General features: G+C 28.5%; 5 protein-coding genes and 1 long non-coding RNA gene across 11 annotated transcripts; 3 read left to right on the forward strand and 3 right to left on the reverse strand.

Annotated features, from left to right (window-relative positions):
* The first annotated feature begins 1 nt into the window (after position 1).
* Positions 2-6,645, forward strand: Pex23 (tectonin beta-propeller repeat-containing peroxin 23). 2 transcript variants are annotated; one of them, XM_015328621.2, is made up of 13 exons: positions 2-157; positions 345-617; positions 707-978; positions 1,068-1,250; positions 1,605-1,757; positions 1,834-1,926; positions 1,998-4,535; positions 4,612-4,821; positions 4,899-5,000; positions 5,069-5,204; positions 5,271-5,462; positions 5,544-5,701; positions 5,780-6,645. In XM_015328621.2, exons 3-13 carry the CDS (start codon positions 754-756, stop codon positions 5,828-5,830), a joined length of 4,041 nt encoding a protein of 1,346 aa, XP_015184107.2. In that variant the 5' UTR covers positions 2-157; positions 345-617; positions 707-753; the 3' UTR covers positions 5,831-6,645. The 2 variants fall into 2 exon arrangements, with proteins under 2 accessions (XP_015184107.2, XP_089032358.1); XM_089176232.1 differs by having other exon boundaries at positions 27-617.
* Positions 6,394-12,422, reverse strand: slif (cationic amino acid transporter slimfast). The gene is made up of 11 exons (XM_089176235.1): positions 11,780-12,422; positions 9,105-9,372; positions 8,784-8,912; positions 8,436-8,696; positions 8,082-8,365; positions 7,723-7,960; positions 7,542-7,644; positions 7,320-7,468; positions 7,078-7,244; positions 6,887-6,995; positions 6,394-6,738 (listed from the first exon to the last, which is right to left on the reverse strand). The coding sequence occupies exons 2-11, from the start codon at positions 9,331-9,333 to the stop codon at positions 6,617-6,619; spliced, it is 1,791 nt and encodes a 596-aa protein (XP_089032361.1). The 5' UTR covers positions 9,334-9,372; positions 11,780-12,422; the 3' UTR covers positions 6,394-6,616.
* Positions 12,423-12,582: 160 nt separating this feature from the next.
* Positions 12,583-14,482, reverse strand: Ssl1 (general transcription factor IIH subunit 2 Ssl1). The gene is made up of 7 exons (XM_015328596.2): positions 14,282-14,482; positions 13,959-14,160; positions 13,759-13,887; positions 13,502-13,675; positions 13,172-13,428; positions 12,845-13,094; positions 12,583-12,726 (listed from the first exon to the last, which is right to left on the reverse strand). Exons 1-7 carry the CDS (start codon positions 14,338-14,340, stop codon positions 12,598-12,600), a joined length of 1,200 nt encoding a protein of 399 aa, XP_015184082.1. The 5' UTR covers positions 14,341-14,482; the 3' UTR covers positions 12,583-12,597.
* Positions 14,483-14,819: 337 nt separating this feature from the next.
* Positions 14,820-22,631, forward strand: Chro (chromodomain-containing protein chromator). Of its 2 annotated transcripts, none has more exons than XM_015328592.2 (10): positions 14,820-15,310; positions 16,260-16,361; positions 16,485-16,627; positions 16,726-16,960; positions 17,031-17,212; positions 17,306-17,445; positions 17,523-17,735; positions 17,820-17,902; positions 17,990-20,314; positions 20,404-22,631. In XM_015328592.2, exons 2-10 carry the CDS (start codon positions 16,307-16,309, stop codon positions 20,499-20,501), a joined length of 3,474 nt encoding a protein of 1,157 aa, XP_015184078.1. In that variant the 5' UTR covers positions 14,820-15,310; positions 16,260-16,306; the 3' UTR covers positions 20,502-22,631. The 2 variants fall into 2 exon arrangements, with proteins under 2 accessions (XP_015184078.1, XP_015184079.1); XM_015328593.2 differs by lacking the exon at positions 14,820-15,310 and adding an exon at positions 15,339-15,559.
* A 253-nt stretch (positions 22,632-22,884) lies between these two features.
* Positions 22,885-25,841, forward strand: LOC149031377 (uncharacterized). 2 transcript variants are annotated; one of them, XM_089176069.1, is made up of 10 exons: positions 22,885-23,910; positions 24,006-24,112; positions 24,190-24,396; positions 24,470-24,595; positions 24,663-24,764; positions 24,834-24,973; positions 25,066-25,269; positions 25,371-25,464; positions 25,531-25,601; positions 25,687-25,841. In XM_089176069.1, the coding sequence occupies exons 1-10, from the start codon at positions 23,775-23,777 to the stop codon at positions 25,736-25,738; spliced, it is 1,239 nt and encodes a 412-aa protein (XP_089032195.1). In that variant the 5' UTR covers positions 22,885-23,774; the 3' UTR covers positions 25,739-25,841. The 2 variants fall into 2 exon arrangements, with proteins under 2 accessions (XP_089032195.1, XP_089032196.1); XM_089176070.1 differs by lacking the exon at positions 25,531-25,601 and having other exon boundaries at positions 22,886-23,910.
* On the reverse strand, positions 24,114-25,901 carry LOC149031378 (uncharacterized). 3 transcript variants are annotated; one of them, XR_016177791.1, is made up of 5 exons: positions 25,807-25,901; positions 25,391-25,486; positions 25,167-25,277; positions 24,496-24,618; positions 24,114-24,334 (listed from the first exon to the last, which is right to left on the reverse strand). It is a non-coding gene; the product is annotated as an uncharacterized LOC149031378 (long non-coding RNA). The 3 variants fall into 3 exon arrangements; XR_016177790.1 differs by lacking the exon at positions 25,807-25,901 and adding an exon at positions 25,589-25,704; XR_016177789.1 differs by lacking the exon at positions 25,807-25,901 and adding an exon at positions 25,572-25,700.
* Between the last annotated feature and the right edge of the window lie 1,433 nt (positions 25,902-27,334).

The raw sequence follows: 27,334 nt of genomic DNA on the forward strand, positions 1-27,334 counted from the left end.
TACAATTGTGCAATATTGGTATTGGAAATAACTTAAGTGCATAGTGGAAAAGTCAGTCACATGAAAATGAAATTCCACCATGCCGAATTAATGGCCGCAAATAGATAAGTAGGGATAATAGATAATACTTTCACTTTCTTCTTCAAGTTTATTTTAGGTAATTGTTATAGTGAATAAGATTTTAATCATGTTGTGCTGAATTTGATGTAACATTTTAATTATATATATATATAAATATAAACATATATATATTTATATATAATTGTTACTATAAAATGCTTTTTCTGTTATTTAACACAAAAATCTGATCTTTAACTTAGATCTTATGTATTTTTTTTTCTTAGAAACAGATACACACTATCAATAAGATAATCTAACAAAAAAGAAAATATATAAATATATAATCTATATTTATCGGATAGATAATTACCTTTTTTCCACAACGTATAGTTTTTTACTTCTCAACTATAAAGATAAAATATATTTTTAATTATAAAAGACCACAGTCGTATATTGAAATTATTCAAAAGTTATTGTGTACATAAAGAAATTTTTAAGAAGCAAAAATGACGATGGAGTTAAAACTATAATTCATCGTAATATTCTATAAATAATTGGTATGTAATCTTATGCTCTACTAATTTTGATTATTCTCATATTGATGATAATAAAATAAATAATAAATGACATATAAATTTAATTACAGAAAATCTTACAATTAAATATCCTCTTGCCTGTAATACAACTATTACAATGCCTAGTTCTTATTTATATGCTATAAATAATGAGGGACGTGTATTTGGCTTATCAACATCTGGGACTATGTGGCGTGAATTTATGTACTTGGGACTTGAATTTAAACAACTTTCTGCAGTGCCTCATTTTATGTGGGCGATTGGTGGTGATCGTCAAGTTTACGTTCATGTTCATGGCTTAGATATACCTATTAGAATTAAGGAAGAAACTTATGAGAACGAGGTATATAGTAAAAGAACGTTTCATTATATCTATTCAAATATAGATTTTAGTTTTTTTTTTCTTTTATCATCTTTAAGTAACAATTACAGCGCTGGCTTCCATTAGAAGGATTTAGTGGACGATTATTACCTACAGATAGATATAATTTTTCTAATCAAGATGGTACTGTTGACCGTAGTCGAGATAAAGTTAAACTTCCATCTATGGCTTGGCAATGGGAAGGTGATTGGCACATAGAAACAACGCTGGATGGTCAACCATTAGATCATGATGTAAATATATCTACATGTTATACAGATTAACAAATAACAAATTTATAAATAACTAATATTGTTAAAAGGTATTCAAATGTCAATCTCATTAACATTTCTTATTTATTTTATATTTCATTTGTTATTCTTCTGATTAGTTCATTTATATTTTTCATTATTATATATACATTCATCAATTTAATTATTATTTTAATTGTGTAAAGGATCGGTTACCATTAATATTGATTTTCGTTTTTTTTATTTTTTTTTATTACGATTATATCTTATAAATTTTTATTTACGTGTAGATTTTTTATCAATCGTCCAGAACAAGACAAAAGTGTTATGATCACAGAGAATCTGATGTTTTGGTAGGGCTGGACATACGCAGTTGATTTTCCAGCAACATATTCAGCAAAAAAACAATGGAAATCTTGTGTCAGAAGGCGCAAATGGGTCCGATATAGAAGATACAGTGCTATGAACTCTTGGTGTGCTATAGCACCACTTCACAAAGATCCAACTAAAGTAATGATTTTTATAATATATTTTCAATCGTTAATTTATAAACACATTTATGTAGATTTGTTTTTTTTATATTTAGGAACCATTTATTGATGTAGCTGTTGGAGGTAACCAAATGCCTGGTGATAATCCTGGTGGTTTAGCAGTCTGGGCAGTAACAGCTCATGGAAGGGTATACCATTTAGATTTCTAATTATAAAAATATCATTTAATGGAATATCATTAGTCTATCTTTTTTTATAGGTGATGTTTCGTGTAGGAACAAGTACAACTTGCCCCGAAGGCCAAAGATGGAGTTCCATTAAATTAAATAATGGACACGAAGTTTGTCAAATAAGTGTAGGAGTAACAGGTCTAGTTTGGGCAATTCTATTAGCTGGAAAAGCTATCATTCGAACGGGAATTACTAGAGAAAATCCAATGGGTGATGATTGGACTGAAGTAGAACCACCACAGAAAGATTTAAGATTAACACAAGTTAGCGTAGGTACGGATGCTGTATGGGCAGTTACACACGATGGTAGTGTCTGGTTTAGGAAAGGTATTAAGGGTGAGATGAGTGGCGTTTGTGAACAATTAGCAGCAGGAACTGGATGGGTTGAAATGTTAAGTAAAATGGCATTGGTATCTGTTGCTCCAAACGATCAGGTTTGGGCTATTGGTTACGAGGACAGATGTCTTTATTATCGTACGGGTATAACACGATCGGAATTAACAGGAAAGAAATGGAGATTAATTAATGCTCCTCTTCAATTAAGTAGAGCAAGTAGTAATGCAAGTTTATCTTCGAGTAATAGACATAGTATGTGCGGTACACCGCAACAACAACGCCATCAAAGTTGGAGCTCTTTGAATCGACCTCATAGTACTAGTGAAGGAACCGCATTGGTTAGAGAATGGGAGGAACAATCACGATCAGCACCAACACCAACGTCTTTAAAGTTATGGCAACGTACTAACGACGTTAATAAAAATGCTCAAACATCTTGCCAAGATATATATGCCACAGAAGATAAAAAACGATCAGCAAATTCTTTAGATATGAGTGATTTAACAGAAACAAATGTTGCAAACATAACAATATCAAACGAATCATTAACTAAAACTGGAGAATCTATAGTTGTCTCTGGTAAAGGTATGAGTAGTACAGTTAAAGTGAATCCAGCTGCCTGGAGTCCTGTACATTCTGTTGGCTCTATGGTTGGTATTGAAGCACATCCTGAAACAGATGGGAGTATTTTTGATCCTGATTTAACTGGCGATTCTGGTGTATACGGAGAAGATGAAAGTGCAGCAATAGTTTATTGGGCCGAATGTGATGCATTATGGTACAAAGTAGAAGCTGGTGCATGTTACATGGATCCATCGAATCCTCCTAAATGGATTTCAGATACCAATGGTGTAACGCACGGAGAAATTGCTGAACCATGGAGGATATACATTCTAGAAGAATTAAAAAATAGATTGAAAGGAATAGATTTAGATTTGTCGAAATATGAGAAAGCTATAGAAAAGTCATCCTGGGTTAAAAATGGTGATGCTAGATGTAAAGTAAAAGGTAGTAATGCCTATGAAGATTGTATTATTGAATTAGAATGGATAAGTAGCGATACTGGAGCATTAGACTCTGGTACTTTAACAATTTTAAATTCTGATGGTGCTACGATTTTTATGCAATTCCCAATATCTGAGATAACTTGCGTTATTTGCTGTAGTGAACCAGGTAATCCGCGTATTACGATTCATACTCCTAAATTAATGCGCACTAAAATTCTTACATTACAATTTGCAAGTGACACTGATATGGAAGATTGGCTGGCACATTTGACTTCTGTTTCTTGCCAAACTAATAATATTTATGGAAAGCCAGGTCCTAATTCTATTTGGGTTACCACTGCATTAGGAGACGTTTATGTATACGATCCTACTATAGCAGAGGAAAATCAATTTTCTGGAGATGGTTATGTACAAGAATTAGATGCAGCTGGTAAAGATTTACCATTTGAAAGTATTTTACAAAATGGTTTTGGATATGGCAGTTCATTAAAAATATCAGTATATGTTCACGATGATGCCGATAGACTTTCATTTAATCTAGTATGTTATACTACAACATCTTTGAAACAAAAACATATAACAGATTGTCATGATGTAGCACTGCATTTTAATCCACGACTTAAAGAAAATGTAATAGTAAGAAATACCTATCAGAGTGGACAATGGGGCGATGAGGAAAGAAACGGTGGTAGCCCGTTAAAACCAGGCTCCGATTTTATACTAAATATCGTTTGCGAAGAACGCGGATATAGAATTTTTATCAACGATTTAGAATATACATTTTATAGTCACAGAATATCGCCGCAAAATATAACGCATTTAAGAATTAAAGGATTAATGACGTTATGCAGTGTTCTATACAAATCAATGTCAATTATAATCGAACCAATAACAATATTCTGGAGACAAATAGGTGGACATCTAAAAAAAGTAGAAACCTGTTCGGTTGGTGTCACATGGGGCATAGGATATGATAATACTGCCTGGGTATACACTAATGGTTGGGGGGGAACTTTTTTAAAAGGATTAGGAAGTTGCAATACTGGAATAAATACAATGGTAGATACACACAATTATTTTGTCTATGAAAATCAAAGGTGGAATCCAGTAACTGGATATACTTCTCATGGTCTTCCAACGGATCGTTATATGTGGAGTGATGTAACAGGTCGTCATAAACGTACTCGAGAACATACTAAATTATTATCAGTTCACTGGCAATGGGTAAATAAACAATTATTAATAATTATATTTATCTATAAAAAGAGAAATAATAATAATGTAATTATTTAAATCAAAGGTATCAGACTGGATTGTTGATTTTCATACCCCTGGAGGTGTGGACAGAGATGGGTGGCAATATGCCACGGATTTTCCATCTCAGTATCATGGGAAAAAACAATTTACTGATTACGTACGAAGAAGAAGATGGTTTAGAAGATGTCAACTTACTACCAGTGGTCCTTGGCAAGAACTAGGAAATACAAAACTAGTCGACGTATCTTTATATGTATGAATTATGCAATGAAAATATTAATCTTATCTTATTAATTATATGATCATAATAATTTTTCTGATACTTTGTAGACATCTGGTAAACCCGGTGAAGATTCTCTTATACACGTTTGGGCAGTTGCATCTAATGGCGAAGCTTTATTCAGACGAGGTGTATCTGAATCTTGTCCAATGGTAAGAATATTTAAATAAATAATAATAAATTGTTTAAAAAAAGGTATATAATATTTCTTTTAACATAGGGTGTATCATGGGAACATATACCAAGTGATCAACCATTAATTGGTATTTCTTGTGGACCAAATGGGCAAGTATGGGCAGTTGGAATAAATGGTTCATCTTATTGGAGATTTGGTGTTACACAAGCTAAACCTACAGGTATAATAATACAAGAATTTATGTTTATAAAAATAATGATGAAAAAATAACATATTTATAAATTAGGTCTACAATGGCAAAATGTTGAACCACCATCAGGAGCACAATTGAAACAAGTCTCCGTTGGGAATAATGTCGTATGGGTTTTAGATACAACAGGTAGATTATCTATTCGTCGTGATATACAGGCTGACGTTTTTCCAGAAGGAAGCCATTGGCAAACGTTACCAGCAATGCCAAATGATCCTATTCACATAGGTATAAATATTGTATAAATATTTTGATTCAATGCAAACATTTATATATATATATATATAAAATAAATCCATATATTTATAGATATCTCTGTAATAAATTCGAAGCAAGGATTTAGACATATTTCTGTTGCCAAAGAAGATGGACAAGTTTGGGCTGTTTCTGGAGCTGGTATAATATGTCGAAGAATTGGTGTAACTAATGAAAATCCAGCTGGAACGGGTTGGGCAACCGGTATTGGGGTAAGTCTTGACAAATTCTTATATCACAAGACAAGATTTTTCTATATTCCAATATAATATCAATAAAAATCTTGACAGGCAAATTGGCAGCATTTAAGCGCTGGAGGTTTAATTAATAGAAGGAATTAATTGCTTATTAAAATAATTCGTAATATAAGAGATACAATGAAATTCATTTTCAATATATCTTTTCATTATGTGTATGTATATATATATGTACTTATATATACATAATGTAAATGACAAACTGTATGAAAGTTCATCATACGTGTTACATTCCATAGTACAGGGAAGTATTATATTTTTAATTTAATTTCTCAATTGTAAGTATTTACGTTAAAATCATATATATATATATATATAAAATAATATATACCAAAACTTTTATATATATATAAATATTATTGATAATCATATTTATATTTAAATATGAACAAATCGATTTGTTTTTATGCAACGATGTATGACAAATTTAGAATTACAGAGTACTTATTTAAATATTGTTTTTAAGTATTAAAGCCAATGTGTACTTGCTTATATTATAATTATATATTGTTCTTACGAACTGTAGATTTTAAAGAATTAAAAAATGAAAGGAGAGATCCGATTTTGCAATTGGAAAATTGTTAGGAAAAAAATATAATGAATATCATAAATTCTTTGAATCTTTTAAAAAAATCACTTAATCACAATTTTTGTGTGAAAAACGCTTATATTTTTTTTGTCTATATAAATTAATGCCACAATAGAAATAATATATCACACAATAATCCTAATTATTTTATATATAAAATACGATAATTGAAAATATTACAAATAATTTATGTAAATGAGTTGTTTAAAAATCTTATCTTATGATTTTACGTTTCTGTGAATATTTATATTTATTATATAATATAATATTATTGTGTAGATTTAAAATTTCGTTACGATTCTACTGTGATCTACATTTTTTTGTTTCATTATTATATCCTCTATTTTGTTTTTTTTTCCTTGAACACTGTGAGAAATTCCATAAAACAAATAAATAAGGAAACCTATAAATATAAATAAATATTAGAAATACATATATAAATATATATATATATATATATATATATATATATATATATATATATATATATACTTTTCTTAAATTTAATACACATACATATAACATATATTTTTTTTATTCAAATAACTTACCGATAAACATCCACACGATAAATCTAATCCATGTAAACATGTCTAGTTGTAACATCAAATAAAGATTTATAAAAATGCTACAGCATGGTATTAATGGAACTAATGGAACCTGTGGTAAAAAGAAAAAATATGTTATTTAAATAATACATTAATAAATTATAAAAATATACGCTACGTATTATATTATATACCTTGAAAGATAGTTTGATTTGTTGAACTGGTTGTCTACCAATGGATGCTACATTTAATATTACTATAAATATAAGTATTATCACTATTACGAATACTATCGCGTTGTCTTCTGTCATATTAAATTCAATGTTGTTTAATATAAGAATGAGTATAAATACAATGAGACCTAAAAGAAGATTATAATTAAAATCTGTTAAAATATTGTTAACATATTTATAAAGAAGTTTGTTATTACACTTACTAAAACTAGCTATGCTACATTTGGAAACTACGTTAGAAATATGCGATGGTTCTTTATGATTATTTAAATTAAATGTTTGCTTGAATATACTTAATGCTGTAAATTTATAATCGTTCATTTTTACTTCAGGTAAATCATCTTTCTGATACCTACAAATATTTCATTGAATATTATTAAATATTTTCTTTTTTTTAGGTTCACAAAAAAAAAGGATTAACAAACCTTAGTATTAATACTGATATTGCTACCACTGTATATGCTAATAGTGTTCCAATAGACATCATGTCGATTAATTGTTGAAGATTAAAAAGAAGAGTCATGATTCCTGAAATAATACAAAGTTAATTGGAATAATGATATGAAAATATGATATAATTATATCATATTAAATATATTTACTAACCAGCAAGTAGTCCAGAAAGTACTGTACCCAAAATAGGTGTCATGGTCTTGGAATGAACTTTAGAAAGCCACATAAATATGATTCCATCACTTGCCATAGCATATAATACACGTGGTAAAGGAAACATAGCACCTAGTAAACTCGTACATAATGCAAAAACAGCTCCAATATTGACGATCCACTGAATGACCGGCCATCCAATTTGTTGAAAAACATAAGGGAATGGTGCGTCTGCATTCTAATTCAACATTATTATAAATGTTATGTTAATGGAATAGAAAATTCGCAAATGATATTGCAGATAAATCACCTAACTTACACATAAGTTTTTTGTTTGCAGTCAGTGTAAAACATTATACCTGATCATAATATGGCCACATCATGGTCAGTACTGTAGAAATACTGAAATATGCAGTCAAAATAATAGCGAGGGATAAAACAATGGCTAAGGGTATGTCACGTTGTGGTTTCTTTGCTTCTTCGCCTGTCGTTGCAACAGCATCGAAACCCACAAAACCATAAAAACATTTAGCTGCACCTGCCATTACACCACTTATTCCAAATGGCATAAAACCACCGCTACCAGCGTTAGTTACATTTTTGGGAATATCTTCTACCGAAATGTACCAATTTTTAGGATCAGCTAAAAATTGGACAAAAGGTTAATATAAGATACTAAGAATTTAATCTAATCTCATAATCAATTTGTTTACCTTTAATAGCACCCGCTACTATAACGATAATAATCGTAACAATATTGATAACAGTGAATATATTATTTAAAAAAGATGATTCTTTAACTCCTATACTAAGTAAAAGAACGAGTAACATGACCATGCCAAATGCAAGAAAGTCAGGATAATCTGATAAAAAAGATATATCTATTGGCATAATTGAATGCAATGTTTTCCCCATAACATTTCCTACTAAAGCATCGAGATAATTACTAAGACCTCGAGCAACGCTTGCTGTTCCTGTATAAACAAAAAAAAGAAATAATTATCCTGCAAGACAGTAATAACAGTACAGGATTATAATTAAGATCTACATTATAGACATACCTATAACATATTCTAATATTAAATTCCATCCTATGACAAATGCTATAAATTCGCCGACTGTTACATAACTGTAAACATAAGCTGATCCTGCTTTCGGTACTCTTGAGGCAAATTCTGCATAACACATTCCTACAGGATGCAACATTTTAATGAAAATACTTCAAATAAATCAACTTAAAAAGAAAAAAAAATGACTGATAAATATTGTCGGAATTTTTAATATAATAAATATATTAGAATAGTTTTAGATAAACAACACACTAATGTTTTATATATTAAAAATTCTAAAAATGATTTATTATAATATATAAAAAAAATTACCAGCAAAGGCAGAAGCAATGGCAGCAATAAGAAAAGAAATACAAACGGCTGGTCCGGCCGTTTCTTTAGCAACACTTCCGGCAAGAACATATACACCTAAACCAAGGGTAGCTCCAACTCCAAGGGCAGTTAAATCAAAGATATTGAGGACTCTTGCTAGCTCACCTTTACCTTCTTGATCATCGTCAACACGTTTGCGTGATAATGTTTTCCACAAACGACTCGCCATAACGATTGCTATTTTCTTCTTTTCTTATAACTGTATAAACTGTGCGTACATAAAACTTCCTTATAAAATATTCATATTTTTCATGCTTGTTATTAAATAATTATAAATATAGTAAATAATACAATAAAAAATTATCTTGATGATGACACTAATTACGTATATAACGTATATAATTATATGTGATTAAAATTTAAGAATTTTCCTTAGATAAAATTGGATTCTCAAGGTTGACTATCTGTTAGTCATAAAAATTGCTTTTTATAATTTCACAATTTTATTTTCATTTAATCAAATGATCAAACTGAATCATTAAATATCTTTAGTTTTTTATAAATCTTTGAGAATCTATTTAATCGAGATTAAAGACGTAGTACTTATATATACAGTCAAACCTGTTTATATATACATATATATATATATATATATATATATATATAAATGAAATAATGCTCATTGAAAAATTTCCTTGATAAAAATATTCAAGGTAAAATGTGCCTTTTTATCCTTATACAAATAATCCAAAGTGTTTCCAAGGTATTAACAGTCTGTGCTCGTAACTAAATTTGCGCAATAGATCGTTATATTAGGTTCGCATATGATTACGTTTTAGAAACGTATTCATTCGAAATAATGTCTAACAAAAATGTCATTTGCATGTTATATAATAGTTAAAGTAAGTGGGTGTTAAGCTTAATTAAAAATAAAAATTCCCCTTTCCTTATTTACTAAAGATAACATATTTATATTAGTCATTTTATAATTATGCATGTAAAATTTAAATTTTAAATAAGTGAAATATTTCTTTTCAATGATTGAAATTGTTCGTGCACTATAAATGGAAAACTTGTAATTGCTTCTCTTCCTTTTTTTTTTTTTACATTGTTATGAGTCTATTCAGTGCAATTAAAGAACAAAGATAAATATATATATATATATATATATATATATATATTAAGTATTAGATAAAAGGTAATAGTGTCGGAATTTCAAGTAAAAAATATCTGTGTTATTTATGTAGATAAAAAATAATTATTTGTGCATTTAACATAGAATAAGTTATTACAAAATTTCAACATTACTTTATTGGCCAGGCAAATAATACAATTGAATTTTTTCTTTTGCATTGCTATTATTTTAGAATATTGTATAAATATTTATTTTAGAATATTTTATAAATATGCTTTCTTTGCAAGAATTTGAAATTGAAATTTTGGAAAATAAAAGAAAATAATATTTTCTATTCGAATAAGAATGATAGCATGGGAATGATTAAATTTGCAAACAGGTTCATCAAGTTATTCTCCTACTTTCACTGAATTAATTTGTATTTATTTGACGAACACGTATATATATATATATAATGTATATATGATATATTTTATAATACAAGATACTAGGAAAAAATAAAGAATTTATAATAGTAAAGAAGCGTCTCTTACACAAAAACATACTGTTTCTTTAAAAAGAATTCTTACTAGTAATGTTTGGAAAAGGAGTGACCTCGACGAAAGAGAATGTACATTCAATGTATTCGTCAATGAACTAATTTCATATATCCATCGAAAGTTTCTTATATATCATTAAAAAGTTAGATGTGGTTTAAGAAAGAAAAAAAATAATTAATATTCGTTATTAAATATCCGTGTGTTTCGTTTATTTCATTTGATCTTATTTTTTTTATATTAAATGGAATTTTGTTCATTTATAATAATACAATTTTAACGATGCAATTGAAATAATCCATATAAGTTTTTATGGATATGAGAGATATGCCAATTGAAATAAAATGTATCAACAATAAGAAGATAATTCTTATCTCCATTAAAAGAAAGCTGCCGATCTTAATATTCATATCAGTTTTAATATCTCAATATCTGATATTTATTTTAAACTTTTCAATTAATTTATTAACTATTCATAATTATATATATATATATATATATAATTTTTAAATAATTAAATAAATTTATGTTGTTATTCTCCTAGATCTTGTATATATAAAATTTGCTTTTGTTTTTTTTTTTTGTATAAAATATTATCCAAATTTTTAAATATAATCATTTAATATTTTGAATTTATTATAATTAATTGTCTTCGTATCATAATCACATCGATCATGAATGTCTCTACATGTCACGATAATTATGACTTATATGTGTGTCTTTTATTTTTATTTTTTTTTTTAATATTTTACATTTTTTATCAGATGTAAGACAGACTTTTTAAACAGTTAACAAAGGTAAAAATGAATGATTCATATATCACATGTATGCAAATATATACTTAACAGAAAAAAAAAAAAAAAGAAAAAAGAAAGAACAAATAATATTTTTCAAAATTAGAAATAATATTCTTTGAAAATTTAGATATTATTATTAAATGTTATTGAATGATTATACGCGAAGGGAACGTTATATGATATAAATATTAAATATATTTAACTCACCTAATTTTGAGGATGCCTTTTAAATAATGATACAATGTGGTCAGACAATATTTCATATGTAGAAAAAATTAAATCAAGATAGAATCGCGCGTACGTAGTAGATAGCTGACACTTAATAAAATCGCGAGACTAGGTCGATCCCGCTCGAACCGGTCACACCAGAGGACGACTGTGAACTAATAAGTACAGTAATATTATGACTCTCTCCTTCTCCCACCTGTCTAGATGCTAATAAACTTGAATTGCCTCCTCTTCTAACTGTGATTGAGAAGAAGGACGTTTCTGTTCAAACGAAAATTATGTACGTTGTATACATTTGAACATTTCCTATATATATACATATATATATATATATATATATATGTTTCAAATTAAGCTTAACAATACTATTTTCTCACTAACTAATCAAGATATCAATCTTAATTTGTTGCAGTTATTAAATTATACAAAAGTCGATTAATATTTTAAATTTAATGTGCTGTGCAACATATTTTCGTGATCATCGAATTGATTAAAAATTATTTCAACGGGTTTTTTGATAACGTCAAAAATGAATTTGATATCTTCATTAATTTTTGAGTAAACAGCACAACATGTTATTTGGATCATCCTATATATATATATACGATATTTTAGAAGAGTTAGATTATCATTGATTAGATAATAAGAAATATTCTTCTTCATTTATTCAGTACTTACAAAAATGATGATAGAATGTGTGATATTAGTTTAATCAGGTAAACTTTATGTTCATAGATCTAAATTGACAAGGAAAAATAAAATATTTCCAAATGTGAGACGAATTATTTAATATAAATTTATTTTTCAGTAAATTTTTGATATGTTGTTTGATTCGTTGCACAACCCGGACACGTGTGCAATGATTCGTGAATAAATATTTCACAGTCTATACAAAATATTCTCGTACATTTTTCACAAATGTAAATCTAAAATAATAATATGTATATTTATACATATATTATATATATATAAATATATTATAAATAATAATAAAATAAGAAAAAATTGTTATGTCTATCCATAAATGATTTTAGTTAATAATACCTTTTTATCTTTCTGAGATAATATTTTTTGGCATCCATAGCACATTGTATATTTGTCTTCATAATCTGATTCTTTAAATGGTGCAACTGGAAATAAATAATGATAGGATCTTGCCAAATGTGGAGCAGAAACTAGAGTTAGACCACACGCTCTACATTCGACTGGTAGTTCACAATGTTTGCTAAGACATTGAGGGCAAAGAAAACCTGTACTTGTTAATTTGACCGATCCATCTGAATTTTCTGCGTGACTGTAAATTAATTATATACAGGTATAATTTTTCAATCCTTTATAATCGTAGATATACATTATACAAATTGTACATACCACATGCATACAGCTATTGAAGTGTCAGTACCAGAAGATTGCAACGCATGATGTGGAAAACCCATTTTAACAAGTGCTGCATCTAATCTAGTAGCAGCTGGTGGTGGATCTATATGGGCATTTAACTGTTCTTTAAAATGTTTATCATCTAAAACAACACCATGTTCTCCACCAGTTAAAATAGCAATTTTTTTACAAATGTACAATTCAGCAGCTAAACCTATCACGCTACACCTTATACCATCCGATTTCATAGACTGAAATCACAAATTGATTATTATCCCATTTAAAATATATACTAATATATGATCAGAAGATAAATTTATTTACTTGTATTGTATCGGTAATATCTCCAGGATCACACGTAGTAAGAGAACCAGTTATTATTATTATTTCTTTGCTAGCATGAGATGGTAACAGCCTAAGCGATTTTATAGCTAATTCTAAAGAATTTTGTAATGATGGTTCACCAGCTAATGCTGTTTGCTGCAAAGCTTTTATTTCCTAAAAAAAAAAAAATGATAGACAATATGAAGATCATTGTGTATGTTTTCTCTTGAAATAATACAATATGTATCCATACAAACCTTAATATGTTTCTTTGAATTTCCAGCCAAATCACTAATTTTTTCAGCTCTCTTATTCTTAGTTATAATTAAACCAACTTGACTTATAGGATTTTGATAAAAAAATTCATCCACAAAGTCCTCTAAAAGCTTATGATTATTTTATAAATTGATTGTCATTGTGATGCTTAGGGGTTTAATGTTTATAAAGTATGAAATACCTTCAAGGAACATAGTAAACGTGTTGGTTTCAAATCTTGATTGGACATTGCTTCTGAGGTATCAAGAATAATATACAAATGTCTCATCATTCCTAATCTGGCACCGGTTTTTCTATCCAATTGCCTTTTTCTTTTCGCATTATGTATAATTTCTGCAACGGATGCTTCAACAAGTCCATCGTCATCTTCTTTAATTGCTTCCCTTTATAACAAAATTGATAAGGATTAAATTAATAAAATTGCACATGTGCAATATTATTTAATGACGATTAACTTAATTAATTATAAATGAAATAAAAATATGCATGTAAATATCTACATACCAAGTTTTTTCATAACCAGTCTCCCATCTATACTCCTTCCCTTCTTCTTCCTCAGCCATTTCTTTTGACTACAAAATAGACTTTAACACTGTAATATAAATAAAAAACATATATAAATTATTAATAAATAATTATTATTCAATGAAATCAAAGTAGTGAAAACGCTAGAGGTAAACGACCAATGAATATCATCAGAATCGACTTAGTATTAATTAATATAGCTTTATCTCTCTCTATCCGGAATATCAGCAGGTCAAATTGTAAAAGGCGGTAAATTTAAAAACGGTAAAATCCTTCAATTGGCATTATTTTTATCGTCCATTAATTATCATTATTAATAATATCTCATAGATTTTAGTTATAAAATATGAAAGAATTTTTATATTTAATGATAAAAATAAATAAATTAGTATAATATAATGATTAATAAAGTCGGAAAAAGTAATATCAGGTTCCCGCCAAAATAATACTCGTCGCTGGGTCTGGCGGTAAGCGGGCACCATGGCGCCACTGTCAGAAGACGCGATCACTGTTTTCATTCCGTCTCGTGCTGTTTAGGAGTATTTTCTGGATCGTGAAAATCGGATTTTTCTACAATTTATCGGCTGTGAGTCGTCACCATTGGTTCGAGAGATGATCGTTAAAAATCATTTTTGAGGTGTCCAAAGTGTATTCGAAAAATATTTACGAGAAAACAGGAAGTGAATCTAGCACGGAGGGAAGAGCATTAAGCGAGAAGAGCCATCTTGACGAAGCAAGCATCGGCTTGTTCGTTAGCTCGTTCGTCTTAGGGACAAGAAGAAGAGGAAAGGAGTTGCGTGTGGCGGCAGCAATGTCATCTTTTCGAAACAATTTCGATATCACGACGCGTTTTAGTTATTTACGTTAACGCAATAGTCGTTTTGCGTAAGGCCAAAGCCATTTAACCGGGTGATCCGCGTGCGTTAACACGAAAACGAAGGAAGAAGGGAGAAAGAAAGAGAAAGAAACATAGAAAGAAAGAGAGAGAAAAAAAGACAGAAAGAAAGTGTACGTTCTGTTTGTATATGTGTGCATGTTACGTATGTGTATATCCTTTTTAAAGAAAAAGAGAGAGTGAGAAAAATGATAGAATAGAATATCCATATATATACATATATAATATGTATATATATGTAATATGTCTCTCTCTCTCTCTCCCTATGTATATATATATATATATATATATATATTAAGTACGTCGAAAGTCATACGTTGGTAACTCCACGCGACTGGCCGCGTTTACAATGAATAACCTGGGTCAGTGTCTATCTTAAAGTTTCTTCATTTATGCGGGAATTCGTATCTTTTTCAAATCATAATCTATTAGCATTTACGGTACATTTTATATTTTACCAAGCCACTTCTTCCGAATCAGATTGTCGTTCGAACTGGCTGACGTGGAAGGATTTATAAAACAGCCGATCATATGAAACGTAGGAGCGGCTCTCTGGCGGTCTATCGAATCGAATTACATTTTCTATATTCGATTTCATTTACCGAATCAGTTTGAATGTTTATTATTTTTTATTAACCCGCGAATATTCAAATTAAAAATACCATTTTTTTGTATTTTCATTTTTATTTAATTTAATTTAATTTATTGAATTTGTTGTTATTGTTTGTAGAAAGAAAAAAAAATATATATATATATATATATATAATATATGTGTGTGAAATGATGATTTAAAAGGATAAAATTTACTACAAAATATTTTTTAACCTGATTTATATTTTTGGTATATAATTATAATTTATATTGTTTATATTTTTGTTATGTATACAGTAATCCTCTTTTTTAGTTTTCTTAATAAATTCTTTTATACCAAGATAATATTTCATAGTTTTATCAAATTAGTATTCATTGTGTTTTGTTATTTACATTGCAGAACATATATAGGTTTATATTTCTAATATTATTAGCATAAATGATTAAATATATCAATTTTTATATTTGCAGCAAACTGTATTTTCTGACTACGCTAAGCAAACATAATTTTTAACAAGATGGAAGCAGACGATGGCCCCTCGGCTGTCAATACTAATCCAGCTACTATAAAAGGTAATCTGTTTATAACTTTTCATAAATTAATTCATTGAGAGAATAAATCTAATACTTACAACAAGTTCATTTATTATATCAATGCTTAGCGAATGTAAATTGAAATATCATTTTTATTATTAGCTGCACAAGAAGAAATGGGACGATTAGATATTTTGGTATGTGGTCAGTGCCATTCAGCTTTCCACTTTATCGAAGAATTTCAAGAACATCGTACTAAAGAAGGCTCTTGTTCACACGTATCACATTTTCGTGACAATACTAATGTTAGTATCTTAACAAATAAATTTAATGTAAATCATTTTTATAAGTTAGTTTAGAGAAAGAAATAATAAATTTAATAATATCTTTCTAATATCCGAAGAATGAACAAAAAGCACAAGTTTGGGCCTTCCTTTTGTGGAAAGATACACAAATTCAACACGAGAACTCTGATAGAGACACTACTAATTCATGGAAGCTTTATCAAAAATGGTGTAAAATGGATACACACATTAGAGATACGTGGATAACTGCAGGAAAAACTATACAAACGTTTACTAAAATAAGTAATGCAAAGATGCAGGAAGTTCCAAGGCAAACTAATTCTAATGCTGAAGGTATTTCTTGCTGAATATACTTTTTTTTATTATGTAACAAATTAAATAAAGTTATCTTTTTTTTCTATAGGAACGAAACAAATAGTAGTACGTAAAGTCATTAGAAATGGACAACCAGAGGATGCATCTGATTCTAAGAAAGATATTAAATCTTCCGAAGCTAAATTACAAAAAGGCTTGGAATCTACGGAGGGTGAAATCGATAAGAAAGATAAACCAAAAATGAAACCGACTTTTAAACCGAAGCCAGCGGTATGAATACAGTATATTAACTTATATGGATATTGATTTACATTTAAGTATTATGTATTTTTATTATTATTATTATTATTTTTTTTCACATAGCATAAAATACCAAAAGCAGCAGGAGAAGAAGATAGAGATTCGAGTACTGAGGAATACTATATAGAAAAAATTTTAGCCAAACGTTTCAATCCAAAAAAGAGATGCCCGGAATACTTACTCAAATGGGAAGGTTATATACAGTCAGTTCGTTTTCTATTTTCTAATATCAAAATTGTTGATATTTCTTTTTTAATAAAAAAGTTACATGTATTTATAGCGATAGCAATTCATGGGAAGCATTAGAAAATGTTCCAAATTGCAAGCACTTATTAGATGAATTTGAAAGGAATTTAGCTAAACAAAAAGAAATGAAAGCAGCACAACAACAGCAAGCCAGTAATAAATTATCAGGAAAAGTAGCGGCACAAAAAGCTGTTATCAAATCAGCAGATGCCAGCAAGCCTGGCCCAAGCAATGTGGTTCAAGCAGGGTATGTTAATAAATGTATACTATTGCTATATATATTACATTATTATTTATATACAATATTTGACTTTTTTTTAATAATATTTAGACGTCCTATGCGTTCGAGTAAATCTAAAGCAATGGATCAAGTGAAGCAGTGGTGTGGTTCGATGAAAGATGAAGAGAGTGATCGTACGTTTTGTATATATTCGTTATATATTCCTTTATTATATTATAGTTGTAGTAATAATATTTATAAAATATTTTTCTAAATTTCAGTACTAGGAAAGAGAAGGATAGACTATTCTGATAGCGATTCAGAAGAAGCTGGTAGTAGTGCTGCTAAGAGGGCAAAGGGTGATACTGGTAGCGATGAAGAGTGGAGTGGAGAATCAGAAGAAGATAAGATGATGGGACGTAGTGATGTAATACAACGTGCATTTAATCGTGCAAACGTGCAATCTAATGGTTCTAACAGAACTGTTTCTACTACTGATCTTGCAACTTCATTGGGTCTTCAGTCACCAGATGGAACTAAATCAAATCAATCTCCAGTATTAGTCGCAAATGCTAAAGGCGTTGTTAAGGTGGATCCTAAACAAATGCCAAATCTAACATCTGGTGTCTATGTTATGTCACGAAAAGATGGAATTATAAAGTTAGATTCATCTCCGAGTGGAAAACTCGCTGTCAAAGGTTCATCTACAGCGCAAGGTGTTCTAATGGTACAAAATCGGGATAACAGTAATGTAAGAAAACAAGTTATTTCAGCAAGTCAATCCAACTCTATCACTCCCGTTAAAGTAGTATCGAAAATGGATGGAAGTCCGATGGTAACACAAATGAAGGTAGTTTCTAAGCCTGTTGGATCTAAAGCAGGAGGTATACAAAAATCAGAACCTATCAAAATACAACCTAAACCAGACCCATCACAATTACAACAAATACATGTGGTAACTGCAGTACCAGCTCCTATAACGTTACAACCAAGACTTAGTACGGGTATACGTCCTAATCCTGTTACAGTATCACGTGCTGCTGATGGTCGTCCACTGTTACCTAGACCAGCACTACGTGCAACTACTCCAACTAGTGTTCTTGGTATTGGATCACCTATTCGTACTCCTGTTAAAGCACCAGCTCCTAGACAATTACAGGGTCAACAAACACGACAAGTTTTGCACAAACGTACAACAGTTGTAAATACTCCAGCTAGTTCACCTAGTACTACATCGGTGACTCCTCCTATTAAACCAAAATTCACGGTACTCAGTTCACAAGGAAAGCAAGTTATGAAATCTAGTAGTCCCGCACAAAATAAGCAATCACCTAAATCAGCATTGAGTAAACCGCAGTCTCTGATATCGCCACAACAGAAATTATTAATGGCAAAGAGAAAAGCTCAGGAGGCAGCAGGTTTGATCAAGCCAGGTGGACGTGGCATATTGGCTAGCAATCGTGCATCTATTGGACGTGGCAAAGCAAAACCTGTTGAATCATCAACAGTTATTTCTCCTGGAAACAAACCTAAAGAAAGTAAATTAGCAGAGGGAGATGGGCTTCATATGGAATTTCATGAAGTTGGCTCAGAGGAAAGCAGTAGCGAAGGAGAACCAGAACTTCCTCCACCCGAGGCCGAAACAATTACAGCTACTGAACCTGATAGTCCACCGAGACCATTTACTTTGTGTCCTTTAACTGGACGTATAATTGGGCCTGATGGCGAGCCAATCGAACAGTCCAATGAACATGAACCTGAACCAACTCCTTCAACAACATTACCAAATGTTAAAACAGCTACAACTTCGGCTGAAAACACAGACACTATTGCAACAACTACTACTGCTGAATTAGTATTACCTTCTCTTGATTCCCTCACAGAAGCTGGTGGTATTATGAGAGTAGAAATGAGTCCCGGTGGTACAACAGGTACTATAGTCCAAACTAGCGAACCAGCACAAATTCACTTACCAAATGAAGCTGTAACTGCTCCAGATCTTCCTTGCTTAGATGATTCAACGACAAATACAGTAACAGTAACACCACCAACCACAACCGTATCAACATCTTTAACAGAAACATCTGTAAGTGAGCCTACCATCACGACGGGAGCAACAACAGCTACTGCAGTAACATCTACCACAGTTACATCTACTGATGTAGTAAATAAATCAGATGAGAAAATAGCTGAGGAAAGAAAAGTAACCGAAGACCCATCGAATGTAGTAACGATAGCAGGTGAAGATGGTGTTTTATATCAAGTCACTGGAGAAGCTGACGATGGACAAACTTTATTAGTAACGCGAGGAGCGGATGGTGAACAGCAATGTGTATATGTTACAACGGAACCACAAGGTGAGGGAGGAGGAGTTTTAACGCTGGATAATGCAGTTGCTGAAGCAGTCGCACAATTAATACCTGACCAAGTTAATCTTACATCACAATTCTATGTAAAAGAAGGTGATGCAGAGCCTACTGAAAACCCAATGGTAATGTCCATAATGGATAACACAAATGCAACTGATGTTACTGGATGTCAAGAGGATAGTGATGGACAAGCACAAGTTGTGGCTCAAGTTGTACAAGCAGAGGAGCCTACGCCAGGTACTATTAAATATTTTTTGATTCTTCCTTAACAATGATTCATTTTATATTCACGTAATTATATCGTTAATATATTTTCATTGTTATAGGTGGAACGAGAAGAGTAGTGCTACTTCTGCCAGATGGAAATTTAATGATGACTGAAGTAGATGAAGAACAATATGCTGCACTTGAACTCGACAAATGAAGATTTGTATCATTTAAACATGTGTGAAGAGAAAAATGACAAACCCCTGTGTCGAATTAAATATTTACATGAATCTTCTATATTTAAGAGTGACCATGGATTGTATATATGTAAGAACGATTAATTCGTACAATTACATTCAACAAAACATTAATTTTTTTCCAGCTAAACAAACATGGTGCTGGTAAAATTGTAAAAAAAAAAAAAAATTCAATTCCACCGCATATTGAAGTTTATTTAGACTCTTTATGTTTAATTTAGAATATTTTCAAAATTTAATTCTCTTCGAACAATCCTTTGAAATTTTAATTCGTATGATTCATTTTCATTAATACAAATAGTAATAACAATACAAAGATAGTAACATCAGAACTTCAATATCATCAGCAGTATACAGCTTTTGAAATAAGTTGTACTTGTAGGATAGATAGTAAGGAATAATCTGGGGTTTTATATTTTCCAAACAAAGCTTTAGTCAAAATATTATCTGTCTCCTCTTACTCTGTCTCTGTCTCTGTCTCTTTGCATACAAAGTCCAAATGTATACATTTGCAATATCGTATAAAAGAGCATAATTCCATGTATACTACTCCAATTACATTGGTGCTCATAATTCTTTTTATGTACTGAAAAAGTCTAACTATTTTGTCAATTATGCTTGAACCTTGAACCTAGTTTGACTAATTGTTTCTATTAAGCATAAACATAGTTCATGAAATGATTTTTTCTTTTTTCTTTTCGTTTTTAAATATATATATCTATAAATATACAGGATAGTAAAAAAAAAAAAAAAGGATCCGATATTTTAAAAGCTTATAGTACTTATCAAGACTTCTATTTACTTTTCTTAACAAGTAGTATAAGCCCTTAAAATATTGGATTCTCTTTTTTTTTTTTTTTACAAACCTGTATATATTATTTAAGCTATATAGAGATACATTATAATATACTATATAATATTATATTACACATTATATCTCAACACATAAATATAAATAGATATATATATTTATCTATGATGATATATATAATATGTATCATCATCATCGTCAAATATAATATTATTTCTTATCGTATACATTTCTTGTGCTTCATGGACTATGTATGCTTATTTATAACATAAATAATTGCACTCTCTTAAGCAACACATAAGTTCTTTCAAAATACAAGGTTGTTTAATGGAACTTTAAAAAAGTCTTATTATTAAGCCTATTCCTTTTTTTTGAATTATGTAGTACATTATTTGCTTATACATATGTTATTAATATAATGTAACACTTAGGTAGAGATATAATTACGAAGTACTTTAGTAATAATACAAATGTGTATTTGACGCATAAAAAAAAAAACGCAATTGTAGTTATGTATTAAGGAATCATGAAAATTTTGAATAGATTTTTTTCAATACAATTATATACATATATATATACGCATACGTATTGTGTATATTATTACCATGTTTTTTTTTGTCTTTCTTTTTCTTTTTTTTTTTTTGTCAAAGTAATATATATGTGGTATGCGTATTATTATTTACAAATGGAAAATTAGAAAAAAAAAAAGAAAAAAAGAGAAAAGAATCTTACTTTGTAAATGAATAATAATAATAATAATAATAATAATAATAATAATAATAATAATATAATAGTGCAAACAAAATTGGCACCATGATTTTTGTGAAAAATGATATATAGTAATTATATATATTTGTATCGGTAATCATCGTAGCTTTGTATGAATACTGATAATAACAAAGTAAAGTAAAGAAAAGAAAAGAAAAGGAAAAAAAAAAGAAGAAAAAGAAAAATACATTAACGTCGAAATTTTAATGATGTGTTATCGATCATTCACAGCGTTAAACTAGATTCAAGTGTAACACGTAGGCGTATCTTTTTATTTATAACGATATAACAAGATAACGTTTAATTTTCGTTACACAAAAGAAAGAAAGAAAAAAAAAGAAAAAAAGAAAATAAAATATATATATTATATTTTATTCGATTCAAAATTAGATTTATAAAAAATATAAAATCCTAGGATTTTACTGACATAAAACAACACATTTGTAAATACACTCTCATTTCTGATCCTTTATATGAAGATTGTTTTCAAATAAACAATACTAACAACCAATTTGTTATGCACATGTTTAATACTTTTATTTTCCTGTATATGTATATAGGATAAATAGAAGGACAAATATATATATACATATATATATATATATTTGTTTATTTATTATAATATATATATACACTAACAAGCTATAATATATTTATATAATAAAATAAAATATACTAATAACGATGAAAAAAAAAATGTATATTTATTTCTAAGAATTTGTCAGATGATCATTTGTTAATTGTTTTTTTTCTTCTTTTTTTTAAATGTCATACATTTTATAATGCTCTTGGATATTTGTTCCATTATTATTATTATTATTATTATTATTATTATTATTATTATTATTATTATTATTATTATTAATATTTTATCTTTTAAATAGAGAAAAAAGCAATAGAATAAATTTAATATCATTTATCATTGCACTTAAAATAAAATGTCTTGGGAAATGTTATACGAATGTCCCAAAAATCATTCTAATTACATTTTATATCGAATACCATCAGAATTATGGATTGTTAGTTATTATATATTTATATATTTAATAAATTACATTTGAATAAATCTTAACATCTAATTTTATAGGATAAATTTGATGAGAACAAGATTGACAATGATAAATTCAAAATCAAATTGATAGAATATAAATTAAATGATGTTGATAAAATATATTCTGAATTAATGAAATTTATTCCTTCGACAATAAGGTTTCAAAATAATTTGACAGAGGAATCATTTGTAAGAAGGTATATTATTTTACAACTTCATTGCATAAATTGGTATATTAATGTATAAATTATTATTATTATAGAAAACGAAGTGATATGAATTGCACTATATTTAAAGAAATTAGAAAAAGTACATACAAAGCAGAATCGTATAAAACTATTTTAATAGCAAAACCTGATCACGTTTGTTTTCATAATTTTCAAAGATATTTTTTATACAAAGTACGTATATATATAATATTACATTATTTTCATCTGACTGTAATGATAAAATCAATGTTACTTTTTCTTCTAGAAAAAAGTAATATTAACAAACAAGAGTAATTATTTAACAAGATTTCAAATAAAGCCCACAACTCAACACTCTAAATTTCGTGTTGAAGTACAAAATCAAAAATTAACGAGTAATTTTATTGCTCCAGGAATGCAAATTAAATTAATTATTTATTTTTATACCGAAGATTACTGTGAAAAAGAAGAAATGATTAATGTATACGTTCAGCATGGAAGACATGTTGATATTAAATTACAATGCACCAGAAATCCTCCAATATTGAAAAGTATAATCATGTTTTTTTCTTTTTATATATATATATAATAATAAATCATACATTGTATTGTTAAAACGTTGTCTAATGAATTTATGTACTTTTAGAAATAATTATACCACATTTGCAATATGAAGAATCAAAAATACAATCTTTGTCTTCAACTGAGAGCTTGAAAATATCCAGTGATACATGGGAATCATATACAACTCAAGTATAATATTATTAATATTCTATTTCATATATTTGATATAATTCTTAATATATAAAATCATATTTTGTCTTTTTCAGTATTCTAGTATTATCGATGAATCTGATCAATATTATTATTACAGTGAAAGATCCTTAACAAATATTAGTAATTCCAATATGATTTTTGATTGTGGAAAATGTTTCGTTGGTGAACAGGTTGCATTTCAAATTAGATTTAAAAATACTGGAACAGATGGAAAATTTATTATAATAAGTGAAATCGATTGGTATACTATGTTTATAAAAGTAAGTTTGAATTTGTACATATTCTAATAATTATTATGATTGACAAATAATCAATAATCATATCTTTTTACAGGATATCACTGATATGAATATACTAACTTTACAATATTTCGCTGTATGGCCATCATATTTTATTTTGAAGACTCAAGAGGATGTATTCGTTCATATATATTTCTTTCCTGATTCTTACGGAGTTCATGTAAGATTTGTTAAAGTGTATATCTAAAAAAAAAAAGAATCTTTAATAATATGATAAACATTTTCAGGTTGAAACATTATACATTATTAGTGAAAATTATTCTATTAAATCTATTGAACTAATTGGTGATGGTATTATCTATGAGCCACAGATTTTACAAATTAACAGTGTATGTATATTTTTAAAATATAATTTATCAATATTACTTTTTTTATAATAACAAATTATATTTATTCAGCAATCAAAAGAGACACATTTAATTTTGACAAAGATTGACGATGTCCAAGAAGCAGTTGCTCATTATCATTTAAATATACAATGTGAAATTTACAGTGAGTTTGATGTTATAAACAAGAAAATAACTGTAACTAATACAAGGTAAAATATATTTTCAATATTTCAAATGATCTTGTTGAATCATTGTAGTATTGGTATTAAATCAATTCTTACATTTTATATTCTTTGTACAGTCAAATGTATATGTTCTTCCATTGGGATAAACGTTGTGTACAAGTTAATGAAGATAATGAATTTGAAAATGAAGATTTAACAAATTACTTTTATATAATACCTGAAAGTGGTATTATTCAAGCATCCACTGTCATGCATTTTACTATAATAATTACAATTCCATCCATAAGTTTGATGCACAATCAAGTATATGGTTTTCTTCAGTGAGTATCTACAAAAATTACATTTATATTAAAATGACATGTATTTATTAAGAAAACAAAAGCTATTAATTACATTTTTTTTTTTGCACATTTTCATGTAGATTATTTATTGAAGATATACCTAAAGCTGCTATATTAAATAGCCATGAATTATGTACCATGGAAAGTAAAAGGAAAAGACGTGTTTGTACTAATGTAAGTTATTTATCCATTTAATCTGTAAATACATGTAATCAATTATATTTTCATTTCATTTCTTAGTCTGTGGATATCTTAGTGGCTGATATTAAATTGATACAAACTTTACACTATGATATACCATTTGAAAAGAAGTAAATTGTATTATTATTAATTGTTATATTAATATTGCAATGTAAAAATATAAAGTTTAAATATATTAATTTTAAATAATTATAGATCGTGGATAGAAGAAGAAGAAAAAGAAGATGAAAATGATGTACCAGAATGATTAATAAAAACAAAGAATAATAAGCAATAAATTGTAAATATATAAAATTATTTAAAAAAAATGTATACCATGCCAAGAATAATAAAATAATTATATTAAAATATATATAAGTATTTTTTTTATTTATATTAAATTAAATTTTCAATGTAATATTAACGCCATCTAACAAAAAACAGCGGAACTAATATGTTGGAAAAAGTACACGCTGGCGCCATCTATCAAAATGCAGAGGAACTAATATGTTGGAAAAAGTACATGCTGGCGCCATCTATCAAAAAGCAGAGGAACTAATTAGCAGGGAACAGTACAAATCTGGCGCCATCTAGCGACAATTTAAAATACAATATTTGAGATAAAACGAATACCTCCTATATCATCATGTGTTCCTGTTATATTTCATGCACTTGTCGACATCTGTCAATTTTAGAATTACAGCACTGGCGCCATCTAGCAAAAAAAACTAAAGAACTAATCAGCAAAAAACAGTACAAAGCTGGTGTTGTCTAGCGTTAATGTAAAGTACTATTATCGAGTAAATTTAAATACCTCCCAAATCATCATGTGCTCCTGTTACATTTCGAGCATTTTTCATCTTCTTAATACTAGAATTATACCCCTGGCGTCATCTAACAAAAAAGTTTGGAACTAAGAAAAATTATCAATAGAATATTACCCCTGGCGCCATCTAACGAAAAAGTTTGAAACTAAGAAAAATTATCAATAGAATATTACCCCTGGCGCCATCTATTGAAAAAATTAAGTACTATATTAGATCGAATTCGAATACCTCCTTTATCATCATGTGATCCTGTTACATATCGAGCATTTTTCGTCATCTGCTTAATATTAGAATTATACCCCTGGCGTCATCTAATGAAAAATTTTGAAACTAACAAAAAATTAACAATAGAATATTACCCCTTGCGTCATCTATTGAAAAAATAAAGTACTATATTAGATTGAATTCAAATACCTCCTTTATGATCATGTGCTCCTGTTATAATTCGTAACATTTTGTGAAATTGAAATCACAAATTCCAGACACATATACATAGATATAGTGAGTGCCTAAAAATATGTGCCACCGAATTAAACGTTTAATTTGAAAATAATTGAGCATATTTAATGATACTATTGATTTTCATTGTTTTTTAATATGATGCTTTTTTAATGATCAATAAAGAAATACTTTGCATAGAAATTTTACTCTGGCAATTAATCTTTTAAATGAATATTTTATTATACTTTTGCGTATAAATACAAAGTCCATGGTCCCAAGTGTTTAATATCTTAGGTTCAAAGTCTATATATACATTATTTTTATCTTTTTTTTTTGTACAAGGACTCGTTTATTTCATGAATTGTAATAGTTAGTTGTAAAAGAAAAATATATAAAAGAATATACATATTGCGTAAATTTAACAACATAAAAATCGTTTCGGTTAATTTCGACTTTTTAAAAATATCTCAGTTTATTTGATAAAATAAAATAAAATAAAATAAAATAAAATAAAATAAAATATGTCAAAGGAATAAAAATCACATTTCATTCGTAGACACCGATAAATAATGGTAATGTGTCAAATCATTTTAATG

This window comes from Polistes dominula, unplaced genomic scaffold, assembly GCF_049000335.1.
Source record: "Polistes dominula isolate Pdom_NZ unplaced genomic scaffold, Pdom_raw_medaka contig_21, whole genome shotgun sequence".
NCBI lineage: Eukaryota > Metazoa > Arthropoda > Insecta > Hymenoptera > Vespidae > Polistes > Polistes dominula.

What these genes read in the sequence shown, in the direction of transcription:
- Pex23 (XM_015328621.2), top strand. Translation starts at nt 754, where the DNA reads ATGCCTAGTTCTTATTTATATGCTATAAATAATGAGGGACGTGTATTT. An exon ending in TATCAGTTCACTGGCAATGG is followed by an intron (nt 4,536 to 4,611) that starts GTAAATAAACAA and finishes TTTAAATCAAAG; the next exon opens with GTATCAGACTGGATTGTTGA. An exon ending in AAATGATCCTATTCACATAG is followed by an intron (nt 5,463 to 5,543) that starts GTATAAATATTG and finishes ATATATTTATAG; the next exon opens with ATATCTCTGTAATAAATTCG.
- slif (XM_089176235.1), bottom strand. Translation starts at nt 9,333, where the DNA reads ATGGCGAGTCGTTTGTGGAAAACATTATCACGCAAACGTGTTGACGAT. An exon ending in AGTAGCGGGTGCTATTAAAG is followed by an intron (nt 8,366 to 8,435) that starts GTAAACAAATTG and finishes TCCAATTTTTAG; the next exon opens with CTGATCCTAAAAATTGGTAC. An exon ending in ATATCAGTATTAATACTAAG is followed by an intron (nt 7,469 to 7,541) that starts GTTTGTTAATCC and finishes AAATATTTGTAG; the next exon opens with GTATCAGAAAGATGATTTAC.
- Ssl1 (XM_015328596.2), bottom strand. Translation starts at nt 14,340, where the DNA reads ATGGCTGAGGAAGAAGAAGGGAAGGAGTATAGATGGGAGACTGGTTAT. An exon ending in ATTCAAAGAAACATATTAAG is followed by an intron (nt 13,676 to 13,758) that starts GTTTGTATGGAT and finishes TTTTTTTTTTAG; the next exon opens with GAAATAAAAGCTTTGCAGCA. An exon ending in TATCTCAGAAAGATAAAAAG is followed by an intron (nt 12,727 to 12,844) that starts GTATTATTAACT and finishes TTATTATTTTAG; the next exon opens with ATTTACATTTGTGAAAAATG.
- Chro (XM_015328592.2), top strand. Translation starts at nt 16,307, where the DNA reads ATGGAAGCAGACGATGGCCCCTCGGCTGTCAATACTAATCCAGCTACT. An exon ending in TAATCCAGCTACTATAAAAG is followed by an intron (nt 16,362 to 16,484) that starts GTAATCTGTTTA and finishes TTTTATTATTAG; the next exon opens with CTGCACAAGAAGAAATGGGA. An exon ending in ATTTTCGTGACAATACTAAT is followed by an intron (nt 16,628 to 16,725) that starts GTTAGTATCTTA and finishes TAATATCCGAAG; the next exon opens with AATGAACAAAAAGCACAAGT.
- LOC149031377 (XM_089176069.1), top strand. Translation starts at nt 23,775, where the DNA reads ATGCAAATTAAATTAATTATTTATTTTTATACCGAAGATTACTGTGAA. An exon ending in GGGAATCATATACAACTCAA is followed by an intron (nt 24,113 to 24,189) that starts GTATAATATTAT and finishes TGTCTTTTTCAG; the next exon opens with TATTCTAGTATTATCGATGA. An exon ending in AAAGACGTGTTTGTACTAAT is followed by an intron (nt 25,465 to 25,530) that starts GTAAGTTATTTA and finishes TTCATTTCTTAG; the next exon opens with TCTGTGGATATCTTAGTGGC.